The 14,613-nt window shown below is 37.0% G+C and overlaps 1 protein-coding gene across 2 annotated transcripts in view; it reads left to right on the top strand.

Annotated features, from left to right (window-relative positions):
* The window catches only part of FAT1 (FAT atypical cadherin 1), a 103,704-nt gene that overhangs the window by 84,842 nt on the left and 4,249 nt on the right, over positions 1-14,613 (top strand). For both annotated transcript variants that reach the window (XM_075709390.1, XM_075709389.1), the window contains exons 16-25: positions 130-273; positions 2,460-2,657; positions 6,938-7,739; positions 8,660-8,791; positions 8,906-9,063; positions 9,666-10,128; positions 10,672-10,825; positions 11,075-11,185; positions 11,418-12,049; positions 12,298-12,435. In XM_075709390.1, the coding sequence (XP_075565505.1) occupies positions 130-273; positions 2,460-2,657; positions 6,938-7,739; positions 8,660-8,791; positions 8,906-9,063; positions 9,666-10,128; positions 10,672-10,825; positions 11,075-11,185; positions 11,418-12,049; positions 12,298-12,435 (2,932 nt within the window). The remainder of the gene's footprint in view (positions 1-129; positions 274-2,459; positions 2,658-6,937; positions 7,740-8,659; positions 8,792-8,905; positions 9,064-9,665; positions 10,129-10,671; positions 10,826-11,074; positions 11,186-11,417; positions 12,050-12,297; positions 12,436-14,613) is intronic.

Raw genomic sequence — 14,613 nt, 5'->3', positions numbered from 1 at the left:
ATTAAATATATGAAGGCAAGTTTTACTGGGGGGGGTGGCACTAAAATATTTCTTCCTTAAAAGGAAAGCCGAGTTTGTTACTCTTTGCTCTTTAGTGAATGTTTGAATTTTTTTTTTATTATTTCTTAGATTTCAGGATATACCTTGACAGTTCAAGCTAAAGATAATGGAAACCCACCTAGACTTAACACAACCACAGTTAATATTGATGTTTCTGATGTAAATGACAATCCTCCAGTATTCTCAAAAGGGAACTATAGTGTTATCATCCAGGTAAGTACAGATAGTGAAGCAGTCAAATCAATAATATTATTGGAGTGTTAATTTATGATGTGAAAAATTCTGCAAGATATGATAAACCTAATGCTTCAATTTTGTTTCTCTGTATTTTTAATTATTTAAGATTGTCAGTGAGACTGCTTACCTGAGTAAATGTTAAGGGTTACAAAATTCATGTTGTGCAGTCTATTTAGAAACTTACATTGCAAAATTAGTGTGCTCTTTTTTCATGTACTTCGTCTGTGTGCATGTATACATATACATTGCATTTATGTTTAGAATGTTCTTGGCATCATACAGATCAGTTGAAATACATAATAATTTTGCTATTTCTTTTTAATGTTTGAGTTACTGCTTAGAAAAAGATACTTTAGGTACCTATTACTGTGAAGCAAGCATTTTGCACTGTGGCGCACAGTCCAAGACTTAATTCCTATTGGCCTCCTCTGGCATCAGAAGCAGTTAACACAGTAATATTTTGTGTTACTACGTACCAGTCCTTTGACTAATTTTGCACCTTAGGATGGTAGTAGTGGGCCAGATCCTCAAATAGCTGGCATGTACTTGCCTGATTCAGCAAACTCTCTGCTAAAGCAAAGATAGCTGAGGCAGCATCAGTACTTGTCTTCCTGAATCCAATAGAGAATAAATGGAAGGGAACAAAGGAATTGCATTAAGACCTTTATACTAGTAACATAAGTGAGCTCAATCCCTTGGGTCCTTCTGCTGTTGCTGGTGCCTGGCGTTGTACAATAGATAAGTGGGGATCAGGCAATGTTATCTGGCGTGCTGTGCCATCCTAACATACCACTTCTGTCTGAGACCATGTACATCACTTGTAAAGGTAGCTTTCCGAAAGAGGACAAAGTGATTCATCACTACCCAACATATACAGAGTATGCAAGTAAGATGGCCTGGGTCTTACTTTTTTTTTTTTTTAAAAACAACAGATTTGTGTGTTTGTTTGCTGTCAGAGGTATTTTGCTTTCCCTAATTACAATCTTTCTTGAAGTGAATGTTAATTAATGTATCCCCTAAAACTGTAGATTATATAGCCAACGTCTGTAATGGTTCTCTTACTCAATTAAAAAGGAAGACCTTGTGTTTTATAGTTCATTTGTATCAGGCTGTCCCAGTATGAGGGTGGCAGAGAAAGAGCTGGAGGAGTTGCCAAAGAATGCTGGTGTGCATTTCCTGGTATATTGGAGATGGACATATTTGGACACAGTTGGAAATTGCTTAGCTATTACGAAAATCAAATCACTTTAGATGTCCAAATGCAAATATTTGTATTTTAAAATGATGGCCCTTGTCTGTTTTGCTGAAGGGAAAAAAGCTTCAGCTGCAATATCTGATAATTAATTTGACTTACTCTCTCAAGAACAAAGAGCATGCTTGTTATTAGGGGTTTTTGCAACTGTGAAAGGATAACATTTTGTTACTGTTGTACTTCACAATAATGCTTCTACTTTTTTTTTGCATTTAAAAATATGTGTGTATATATATAAAAAATCTGGTCAATACAGTATAGCACGAATATTCTAGGAGAGATGTTACAAGTGTTAGATAAGGTTGTGTGTGTGTATCAGATACATGATAAACCAAAGTGTGTGAAGTGTCTGAAACCTCAGGCATCCACTTGATGCAAACTTGAAGAGATTTTTTGATGCAAATTTTAAAACCTGGATTTCATATTTTAACTGGACTGCAGCTGTAGCAGCCACAACTGTAGTCAGAACACTAATTAGGGACACAAGGGGTCAGATGGAGGAGTGTGTTTTTCTAGTCCTCCCAACAAAGGCATTGGATTATTCTTAACAGGTGTTTTAGCTAAATTTGAAATCTTTGATGACTTGATAATTAATCTACAGTAATCTTAATTCCACCAAAAGTGGAAAATGTAAAGTTTCACGGCTGAGCTACTTTTTAAAATATATGACAAATTTAAAAAAAATAAAGTTTAAAAATGTACTGCCTTTCTGCTTTTACTGTTTTCATTGTTATTCTCAGAGGGTAGTATTTTTCCTTAAACAATATTGTCATTCTGATTTCTCTTATACTGAATAACTGGTTTGACTGTAATTCATTTTTTTTTTCTTTTCTGTTGTGAAAAAGAAATCAACGTTAGGCTATTTCTTCAATTATAACAAAACCAATGTGATTGTATTATGCATTTATAGGAAAATAAGCCTATTGGATTTAGTGTGCTACAGCTAGTGGTGACAGACAAGGATTCTTCTCACAATGGCCCTCCTTTTCTCTTCACCATCCTGAGTGGAAATGAAGAGAACACTTTTCAGATTAACCAGCAGGGAGTACTGACAACAGCTGCTGCACTGAATCGCAAAGTGAGGGATCACTATTTACTTCATGTTAAGGTAGGATGTGCTACTTCTAGCTGTTTTGTGTTATACATGTTTAGGTACTTTTCCTACTGATGCCCAATCCGCTGCTTTTTCCTGCCTACCCCTTGTCTTTGTGTTACAAGATCCTGACATGCCAAGAAGTCATTCTGAGGCATGTCCCTTCAGAGACAATGTCTGTTGATTTAAATGGAAATCTACACAGGTGTAATAGTAAGCTGAATTAAACTCATGGTAAGGGTAAGGTGTAAATGAAATGTTAACTGGGTGAGTGGTCTTGGTAAGCCCTTTGCCTTTCATGTGAGATGCTGGAAAAGCCAGCAGGGGACAGGTCCCTTGAGCCACCTGCTATTGGCTGCAGACTTCCTCTTGCCACTATCGCTTTGACCCTTGAAGCTGTGAGCTGGACTACGCTGATACAATGGAAACAGGGATATTGAAAGTCACACATCATGGCAGTACCGAAGTATTTTTCTACAGTGCCACATTCTTTTTCCAATGGCAATTGAAAATATCTTTTTTTTAAGTTTGGAAAACCAGGTCAGTGGACCTTTGTCGTAGCATTGAAACTTGCAGCACAGTACTCGGAGATCTCAGAATCTGGCAGTGGAAAACACGGCATAAAACTCAAAAGTGACCCTGAAATGCTATGATATATGCCTACATTTGTCACTGTTGTGCAAAAAGACCAGACCATGTCCAAAAATCCAGGTTACATTAACATAGCTAAGTTCTCTGAAATACTTTTTGTAGCCTAATGTAACAAAAGTTCAAACCAATTTTTTTAATCTTATCCAGTCCTTTTTAATTCAGTTATAAATTAAGCAGCTGTGAACAGGGGGCTTAAAATTGGTAGGCTAAAAATAGCTGGCCTTAATTCTTATACTTCATTTCCAGATTCGTGTGTTAAGAAAAATTCTTCCTTTTCTTTTTACACGAGCAATTTCTTTCAATCTGCAAATTACTCTCATACGTAATATTGCAGACAATTTCTGAGTAAACATGCACTTGCAGGGTTTGAGTAGTACTGTCTGCATCAGTGTGTACTGAATTCTGTCCACATTGGGATAATAATTGTGGCATATTTACACAAAGTCTATCTCTTTTCTTTGGGGAAGGAAAAAAAATTCCTACAGGTACTGTCATTTGCCAGTTGAGTCACTAAAAAATGTTATCAGGAGCCATCAGTATAAGAACCAGCATAGGTAAAGGTTCTGTTTAATGTAGTTAGTTTAGGGTTTAAGAATTGAGATTAGGAAGGGGGCAGGGAGGTATATCATTCCTCTGTTAGCCATTTTTTTTTTCTCAGTAGTGATCTGCTAATGAGTGGTGGGACAGATTAGCCTTCAGGGTACCTAAGTGATGGCTCTGTTGGCCTTTCTAGGCTGCATGAGTCTGAAACAGCAGTAGAGCTGGGCTTTGTCACACTTGTCTAATAGGCTTTCCAAGTTCTCTATACAGATTCCCCAAAATCACCTCTTTGTTTAGGGAAGAAGAAACAGCAGTGTTTTTTTTTCTATATGTGCAATCAGTGTAATACAAGAGTCATATGTTTTGTTTTATATTTTCTCTAAGCAGTAACTAATTTCTATTTATTTTGCTTCTAAAACATACTCCTATGAATGGACACACAGGCAATTATGTCTATTCTGTGTAGACTGTTACATTGTCTTTTGTCACATTTCATGATTTAGCTGCACCTTTGGCCCTTCCTGATGTGCCTGCCTTTTCTTAAGTATGAGGTGCCTGTCTAACACCTTCCTCTGGGCAGAATCATGCAATTCGTTCATTTCCAAGCCACTTCCTAGGCTGTAGGATGCTTGTAAACAGCCTGTCAGTACTTCAGCTATCTTCTCTTTAGCACAGCACTTGAAAAGTGCCTTTTTTCTAGGGAATGAATAAGGGCTATTTTAATGGCATCCAGTAGCTAAACTGGTGTCTTAAAATAAATGCACTCCTTTAGAGCAAAGGCTTCTCAGAGATTATAAATCATTAAAGTAGACTATACTAATGTGCATTTTTTTGTGTGCTGTACTACCCAATCTCAGTGTTTTGGACTTGTCTAATCCCTTGATTTACAAGTTCCCTGCCTGGATTCTGGAAATATGTCACTGTCTTTTAATAGCCATTTATCATCTTATACTATGATAGCTTGTTTTAAATAGACACACCGCTATAATTTGCTATTATCTTCTCCTTAGTGAGTCACTGTACATGAGTATGAAGGCATCTAAGACTAAAACTAGCATTTCCATATCACAAGACTTCAGTTCCAATGATACACACAAAAATAGATACATGACTTTTGTGGAAAAATATTCTTCCCCTGTTCATTTAAAAGAAAGATTTTTTTTTTTTTCCAAAGGCTGTAGGAAGTCGTCTTCTCAAGTTTACACTATCTTTAACTTCTGCACTTAAGTCTTGCAGCTCGCAAGTTAATGACTGTGTATGATCTCTTGATACTTGCTTTCGTTTTTTAACTGTCCTTCACTGGTGTGCTTTTCAGTAGTGACAGCTTTCACCCTAGTTGCTTTCTGAACGGATTGCTGAGGCAGAGGTCTTCTTGTGTTACAGGCATACTTTAATTGGGGGGAAAAAAAAGAACACCCCAAAACCCACAAACAAGCCCTCCCATACACACCCCACATACCCACTACCACCAAAAAACTTTACCTAACATGAGCCTTTCTTTTACTTTACTTTGGGGTTTTAATAGAAATAGGGATTTCCACCCCCCCGCCCCAAGCAGCCACCTACATGTGCATGCCACTCACATTTGCTTTCCCTCTCTCCAAAGGAAATAGATTATCCATTAGCAAATGTCTCACAGCATTAATGTGTGAAATCTTCAGCTATGAGTCATAGTCCTTTGTGCCACACTCTGAAGTCTCTAGTTTAAAACCACAGCTGATTTTTAAATATCTGTACTATTGAAAAATCATTTCTCCTGGGGCTCCTCTTTCCTATTTGCTGTCCATTTGTTACAATTTTGCTTGCCTGTTTGTTTTAAGCCCTTTCTTGTTTCCCTTGGGCATTTCTCCTGTAGCTAAACTGCCTGCCTTGTCTTGTTTCCAGGCAGAAATCTAGGCAAAACAAAACTCTGCCAACTTGAGCTCGCTCTCTCTCTGGTTATTTATGTTTGGGTAACTAGAGGGCAAGTTTCTAGCCATGCTTGTCTTTTGGAGTTAACGGATGAAGGCATGTAGTTCTATGAGGCATGCATTACCTTTTAAAAATGCTACGATTATGTGCACATCCACAGATAATCTGATGCCTGGAGTTTTCCTCTTTTGCTTAAATTTGTATGAAAAATCAAAAGCGGCTTCTCTGCGTAGATCTTCAAAGTGTACCAACTACCTGTAGTCATTGTAAAATTATTGTAAAATCTTTTGAACAATGCAGGATATCTTCTACCTTCTGAGCCCTGTGTATCCCCTCTGTCCCTTCACATCTCTCCAATTCTTCTTTGCCCGTTTCTTTAGACTCACTTTCAGTAACTGGGAAAGAGCTCTGGGAAGAAGGTAGGTGGGAAACAAGAACTGAGAAATAGAAGGAAAGTGAACCCAAGGGAATGCTCTTTACTCTCTTTTCTACTCTACTTTTGTCCCCTCTTCGCACAACAGTGTATGCTTTTCACAAAAAAGGGTGGAGGACCGGGGACATGATGTTTAAAAAGGCTTTAAAATTGAATTAGGCTGATTTTATTAATTACTTTAATCATCTGAAGCAAATGTCACTACAGGTAGGGTTTTTTTCCTCTCCATGATCACAAATCATGAAAGACAACATAATTAATTGTAACTTTCTACATGTATTGTTTTCCTGAAGTACTGTTTGGCATATTGTGTTTAGATTGTCTTCAAGACCACCTCCTAATAACTGTGGTGAAGCATGTTGTAAATTTCTAGTGTATGACTCATTTTAAGTTTGTAATGCATTTCCATGCTTGAAATAAAAAAGCTTCAAGCACCATCTGCTGTCTGAATCCAGCTACTGTGCATTTCCTCTGTATTTGCTAGAAGTGTTAGTAGCTTCCTCGCATTTCCAGGTATTAAGAGCACTGTAGCCTTTTAATCCTGGAAGAATTGAAAACATGCACCTGCTTATGTAACCTTTTCAAATTTTCAATATTAACTTTTATGTCAGGACCTGTGTTATGGAACTTTCCTAAAGCATTTTCCTGTAGGAGTTTTTTTTTTTTGTAGAAAAATACAACTCTACTATATACAGTACAAATATCTACAGTAGAATTAGAGATAAAGCAAAAATCTAACTCTGTCCTCATCTTCTTTTAGGTGGCAGATAATGGAAAACCACCGTTGTCATCTTTGACTTACATTGATATTAGAGTTATTGAGGAAAGCATTTATTCTCCAGCAATTCTGCCTCTAGAAATCTTTATCACAGCCTTTGGGGAAGAATATTCAGGTGGTGTCATTGGAAAAATTCATGCAACCGATCAAGATGTTTATGATACTTTGACATACAGTCTGGACCCCAAAATGGAATCCTTATTCTCTGTTTCGAGTACTGGTGGCAAACTAATAGCACATAAAAGGTTAGACGTAGGACAGTACCTCCTAAATGTCACTGTTACAGATGGAAAATTTACAACTGCAGCTGATATTACTGTACACATCAGACAAATCACACAAGATTTACTAAATCACAGTATTGCAATACGCTTTGCAAACCTTGCCCCTGAAGAATTCATCGGTGATTACTGGCGCAATTTCCAGAGAGCTTTAAGAAACATCTTGGGTGTGCGGAGAAATGACATCCAGATTGTTAGTCTGCAGCCTTCTGATCCCTCTTCAAATCTTGATGTCCTCCTGAATATTGAAAAGTCTGGTAGCTCTCAGCACCCAATGAGAATTTTGCTCCACAAGATAAACTCTTCGGTGCCTGACCTAGAGGAGATTTTAGGTGTCCGAATAATCGATGTTTTCCATAAGCTTTGTGCAGGCCTAGATTGTCCTTTGAAATTTTGTGAAGAAAAAGTTACAGTGGATGAGAACATCATGTCAACCCACAGCACAGCCAGGTTGAGTTTTGTCACTCCCCGTCATCACAGAACAGCAGTTTGTCTTTGTAAAGGTAAGAAAAGCAGTAAGGAAAACAGTATCCTTGAAAAGACTGTTCTGGTTTTGAACAGCCATAATCCACAGGGAAAAATTTATATCACAGGACAAGATTAAGAATGTCCTGTAATCCTCACTGCAACATTTGCCTAATTTTATTCAGAGTAAGGAGTAATTCTTTCTTGTCTCATTACCTCATTTTAAGAGTTTACATAATACAAGCTTATGAGAGGGGATTTTTTTTTTTTTTGGTAGTTACACTTTCATTTTCCATTTATGAAAGAAGTTCCTTTTTTTGTTGCCTGTTCTAAATTGCCAGCCATTTTCAGTCTTGTATGCACAAAACTTCTTGTGAAGTACCTGAATACTTCCTGTTTTCTGCTTAGAGGAATAGCCCACACAGCTTCCAACCTGGCTGGGAATGACAGAATACATATAAGTGTACAGATTTATAACAGAAGATTAATTTGTCTTTAGCTCTGAGGAAAATAACATTGCTTTTTAAAATCATGACTTAACATTGCTGGGTGACCTTGCACATCTTAAGTCAATATTTAAAGCCCATTCCTTTTCTGTCTCAAATATAGACACACTCTTCTCCTGCTCTCCCCAACCCGCTCTGTCCATGTTTAATATCTACATGTTGGTTTTTATGGTGTATGATATTAATGGTAAACCTTAAACCACAACACCAGTTTTCAAATTTTACCAATTGAATTGTTGGAGTAATCAAGATAACTATGAACATCAGCCACTATATATGCCATTTGACTAGTCTGTGTTTGTGCCAGTCATGTCCCATAACTGTTACTTCACTTCCTTGTCTGATAGTTAGGAATATCATTTGGGTTGCTTTCAACTACAGTACTTAAGTGTCGCTTTTCACAAAATACCGTTACCACCAACAGAAGAGAAATAATGTATTTCGTTTTACAGAAGGGAAATGCCCCCTGGTGAATAATGTGTGTGAAGGAAACCCATGCCCTGAAGGTACCGAATGTTTAGGAGATCCAAAGGAAGGAAAATACACCTGTGTTTGCCAAGACAGCAAAGCTGGACAGTGTCCTGGTAAGAAAGTAACTCTCAAGATCTCTGCATAAAACCATATTACTTTCCAAATATAAATTTGATTCCAGTCCTGTGTTAACACATTTTATGCTTTTCTGTATTCCTAAGCATCAGCTGGCTCTGCTGTGACATTTACTGGGAGCAGCTACGTGAAATACCGTCTCATGGAGAATGAGAACAAAGAGGAAATGAAGCTGACAATGAGACTCAGAACTTACTCTGCTCATGCAGTTGTTATGTATGCCCGAGGAACAGACTACAGTATCTTAGAGGTATATTAAAATCTCCTAGTGCATATCTCCTCTTCTTTTCTTCTTACCATCCTGTTACTATTTTTTTGTGCCAAATTAAAAGATTGAATCATAACATCTCTGTAGAATTGTTATAATTGAGAATTACCTTCAAGGTAGAGTGTGTTCTACGTCCAGGTGACAAACTTGTATGGAATTTTTTTAATGGGTAAAAGGAATTAGTTTTCTTTAAATGTTTTAAAAATAAAACAAAAAAACCCTGCATTATCTATTTTAAATAAGAACTTTAAATTTTTTTGCTTATAATACTCATTAAGTCCATACAGAAAAAGTCTCTTAAAGCACAAGATGAAAGGTCTTGAAGTATTGTAATCTTTTGATGATGATCTGTGTACATTTTTTTCCTCTAGTAAAGAAGTCAAAGTATACATTTTAATTAAAAGAACCATATAGAATGAATCACAATCACTGTGACTGTTTGGAATACCATATTATTAAACTGCCTTTTATGAACACCACCATAATCCTGGCTCTCCAGCAAACATAAACTTTCATAGGCATCAATATTTTATACTCTTTTAAGTGTGCAGACCATTTGTTGATGTTGTGGCTTTTCTCTGTAGATTCACCATGGAAGGCTGCAATATAAATTTGATTGTGGCAGTGGACCCGGGATTGTCTCCGTTCAGAGCATTCAGATTAATGATGGCCAGTGGCATTCAGTATCTCTTGAAGTGGATGGAAATTACGCACGACTTGTTCTGGATAGGGTGCATACTGCGTCTGGTACTGCTCCTGGTACACTCAGGACACTAAACCTAGATAATCATGTGTTTTTTGGTGGTCATATTCGGCAGCAAGGTACAAGACATGGTAGAAGTCCTCAGGTTAGCAATGGTTTCAGAGGCTGTATGGATTCTATTGTACTTAATGGGCAAGAGCTGCCCCTAAACAGTAAGCCACGAAATTATGCACACATGGAAGAATCTGTAGATGTGACTCCTGGATGCTTGCTGACTACCACAGAAGGTTGTTCAAGCAGCCCATGTCAGAATGGAGGCATCTGCAATGCTCTGTCAAATGGAGGTAAGCTGCACTATATTCTTCTGTTGTGAGTTTTCAAAACTGCTTTTCCACTTCCCTGCCTTGAAGGACAAAACAACTTTGTGAATAATTCTTGCTTTCCCAGAGAGTTATAGAAGGCTGGTTGTTGAGCAGGTAGGAAGGCTGCATCTGCCTGTGTTCTAGACTCAATTCCTTGGGGTATGAAGTAGATGGAGTCCATCAGACAAAGTGGGGATTTAATCTTTAGTGTCAATACCTGAGGTCCATCCTCTTAACTGCCTACTTTAGAGTCTTCCTTTAAAAATTCTGAAATCATTGTGACAAGCTTGAGTTTTGTGAGAGAAATGGAAGTTATCCTTCAATCATATTCAAGAAAAGCCTTACTGTTGGACTTTCCTTCATCTTTCGATAAAAATATTTCTGTTTCTTCTCATCCTCTCTCTCTTCAAACAGGTACATGGGCAGGAAGGATTTTATCTTAAATCCATAGGTGGGAAGGGAGGATTTTATCTTAAATCCAGTAAAGTCATGTGTGTCTTTCAAAAAGACTGTATTTGATTTCAGGTTACTACTGCAAGTGTGCACCTTTGTTTATGGGAACTCACTGTGATGTAAGTGTCAACCCATGTGCTTCCAACCCTTGCCTTTATGGTGGTACTTGCATCCCGGTCAGTGATGATTTTATCTGCCAGTGCCGAGGACAATACACAGGCCAAAGGTATGTTTGTGTGGTTTATTGTACCAATAAACCCCTTAAAGAACAGGCTATAAATGTAACACGTTTTCTGTTTTCTTTTTTTGTCTGTTTCCTACTTAAAGCTCAGACTTTGAAACCCACTAGAGTTGGTTGAAGATAATGCCAGCCCCTATGTTACAGCCCTGAATCCCACACTATATACTCACTTGTAGTAAGGTCATTACCTTCATTCATGCTTCCTGTTGCATGCTTTTTTTTTTGCCTTTGCAGGTGCCAGCTGGGTCCATATTGCAAAGACAATCCTTGTAAAAACAGTGGCAAGTGTATTGACAGTTTGGATGGACCTGTTTGTGAGTGTGAAGCAGGCTTTCGTGGAGAAAGGTAGGTAGTGTTCCACATACATTGAATTTTTAACAGTATTACTTAACTCAGTTCAAACCTGAGTTAAACTAGTTCAAACTGGTTGAAATCTGGAATATTGATAAAATAGAAAATTGCCTGCTAGTGTACAGTACTGTATATTAAATATATCTAGAATTGTTGAGAACAAGGAGACTACAACAAAGACTACTGATGTAAACTAACCACCATTTCTCTGCTCTGTTTCTGGTAGGTGCCTGAGTGATGTTGATGAATGCATAGAAAACCCATGTCTTAATGGTGCCCTTTGTGAGAATACTTATGGTTCATATCACTGCAATTGTAGCCGTGGATTTGGAGGAAAACACTGCACAGACATTGTTCTTAACAAATATGTTTCAACATCTTGGAACATTAGCTTAGCTGAAGTGATTGGGATTATTGTTTTCATCGCAGGAATATTCTTGTTAGTTGTGATTTTTGTTGTTTGCCGCAAAGTGATTAGTAGAAAGAAGAAGCACCAGCCAGAACCTGAAGACAAGCAACTAGGAGCTACAACAGCTTTCTTACAAAGACCTTATTTTGATGCAAAATTGAATAAGAACATTTATTCTGACATCCCACCACAGGTTCCTGTTCGTCCCATTTCGTACACTCCAAGCATTCCAAGCGACTCCAGGAACAATCTGGACAGGAATTCTTTTGAGGGGTCTGCTATCCCTGAGCACCCAGAGTTTAGTACTTTTAACCCAGATTCTGTACATGGTCACCGGAAAGCTGTAGCTGTTTGCAGCGTAGCACCAAATTTGCCACCTCCACCTCCCTCCAACTCTCCTTCAGACAGCGATTCAATACAGAAACCCAGCTGGGATTTTGACTATGACAGTAAGAAATGTCCCTATTTTATTACTTTTCTGTTAAAGGTGTGTGCTGGTACAATTTTAATATGAGTGCAAAGTCTCTGTCTATGCCTGTTAGAGTACAAAAGGCATTATGACTTTACTGGGTTTTGAGTCTGACCGGGCTTCATGCTCTATTAAGTTTTGTAAAAATGTGTAGATCTCAGCCTTAAATTTTATTGACTCTTTTATCTAGAATCTATTAATCGTCTCACTTGAAACTCTTTCTTTCAGCTAAAGTAGTAGATCTTGACCCCTGCCTTTCAAAAAAGCCTCTGGATGAAAAGAACTCCCATCCTTATAGTGCTAGAGAAAGCATGTCTGAGGTCCAGTCTCTCAGCTCCTTCCAGTCTGAATCATGTGATGACAACGGTACGTAAAATACAAAAATTCTGTACTGCCACTTATATTCATTTGTTCTGTCTTTACATCTATATCTCTTAGGATCAATAGGACTTACATATATTGAATATATATTAAATAATAGCTTATTTAATATATATCTGTATTTACCTATGTTAATACCCAGATATGTTAATTTTTTAAAAGTATTTTGCCTATCTTACACCTTGTGTTAATTACTCTACCTTAAAATTATATATAATCATTCTGCTGTTAGAATATTAACAGTGAAAATGCAGCACAAGGTGTTCAGAGCCTTGTGTTTAAAAGGTGTTAAAAGCGTGTTCAAATTTGAGAAACTCTTCTACGTAATCATTAGTTACCACCTTATACAAGAATACAGTGAATTTAAAAAATGGCCTCTGCACAAATATAACTTTCGCTTTGACGTTCAGCTCTCAGTAAAAAGCTTTCTGGTGTTACAGTTTCATTTGTTTCCTTCTCTTTTTCTTGCTGCGACCTCAGCTCCCATATGGATCAGATCAGTTCTGAGTGAGAGCAGAGTTTAAGGGACTGCTTGTAAGTTTGATTACTTTAGTAATGAAGGAAGCTGCACAAAAAGGAATTTTGTTATAGTAGAACAGTATATTTGGCTTTCACCATGATTAAAATGCATCCATAAAAAAATTCATACATTGAAAAAAGCCAATATAAAAATAGAAATAGTTTGATCACAACTCCAGTCCATCAAACTATAATCAGCATACGTATTTGTGAGGTTTATTGTTATTAATTGGAAGTCTTTTACTTTTCCATTTGTGATGACAGATGCTTTTACAGTTGATATGAATGCATCTATGTATTCAGAAACATTTCAGACTGATTGGGCAAAGCCACAGTTGTCTAATAACTTAATTCACTAAGTTAAGGTGTTTTGACTCCTTATTCCAATTTCTGCTTTTATCTGTGTATAGTAAAAAGAATTTTAAATTCCTTTAGCTTAGGAATAAAAAATATTCTGCTTCTCAATGAAGTAGAGTGATTTTTCTTAACAGCATGAAAAGAAACATCTGTGTTAATGATTGGTGAAAGTAAAATGGTATGCTTACAGTACTCATCATTTTATCAGTAGACCTGATGTCAACTTTCAACTTTTTTCCTGTGGTATTAAGTGTTGTGCAGTACATGTTGTTCTCCCTCCCTCTCCATCCCATATATTTCATATATTCTTACTCACATTTCTTGTCATGCATTGATTACTCATTAATACATAATTTTAAAAGAAATAGCTGTAGCATCATAGATATTGTTCCTTCCTTCCTTTTTGGTAGATTCTGAATTTTAGTTTGAAATTTAATCCCTGAGCCATGCAAACAAATTGCATGGTTTACCTCATCCTACCCTAAAAGAGTAAATCCTTCTCCCTTCCAAAAGTATCTTGGGAGAGGGAAGATGTTAAAAATACATTCATTCTGGTTGTTTTTAAATAAGAACGTCACAACCTGAATTTGGTATTCCTACTGTGATACCACTGTTCACACACAACTTAAGTAGGTCGGCAACAGAAGTTTTCAGTAGATATTTTTCAAATTCTAGCATTTTAGTTCATTTCAGTGACAATTTCTTCCCCTCGTCTTCCACTGAGCAGGGGGAAAAATGTAGTTTGCAGTCTAAAAGGGGAAGCCTTATGCAATATTCCTTAATTCACCCAACACAAGCCTTTAGAAAAGCCTAGTTTATTGCTGTCTAGATGAAGTATTATGCAAATGTTACGTTTAGGCAACATTTCAGAAATTCTGTCACAACTAAAGTAGCTTTGTGCTCATGCAGAATTTGCTTCAGGAGTAGTTACAAGTACTTTTCCATGTTTATCAAGAAGAAAATTTAGGTTTAGAGATCTATTTTATGTATTATATGCAACTGCTTTCTAGATAGAGAGTAAAGGTATATGTACACCAATAATCTTGCTCTATAAAATAGTAATGAACTGCAATTTTACAGTGTTTTTTGTATATCTGTATGCTGTGATACTAACTATAGGTTTGTTTTAATTTGCTCCTTTTATACCTTTTACAAGCTTCCGTAGTGACTGTAATACACCTTGTCAATGCTGTTGTTGACTCGGTGGAAAAAGAAGGTATATACATGTTTTCATACTTATTTACTGCTTTGGCAGAATAATGCACGTTTGACTTCTAGTAATGTAGC

Source organism: Pelecanus crispus, chromosome 4, assembly GCF_030463565.1.
Source record: "Pelecanus crispus isolate bPelCri1 chromosome 4, bPelCri1.pri, whole genome shotgun sequence".
In the NCBI taxonomy this organism is placed as follows: Eukaryota; Metazoa; Chordata; class Aves; order Pelecaniformes; family Pelecanidae; genus Pelecanus; species Pelecanus crispus.
This window is presented reverse-complemented; position numbering and strand designations above follow the sequence as displayed.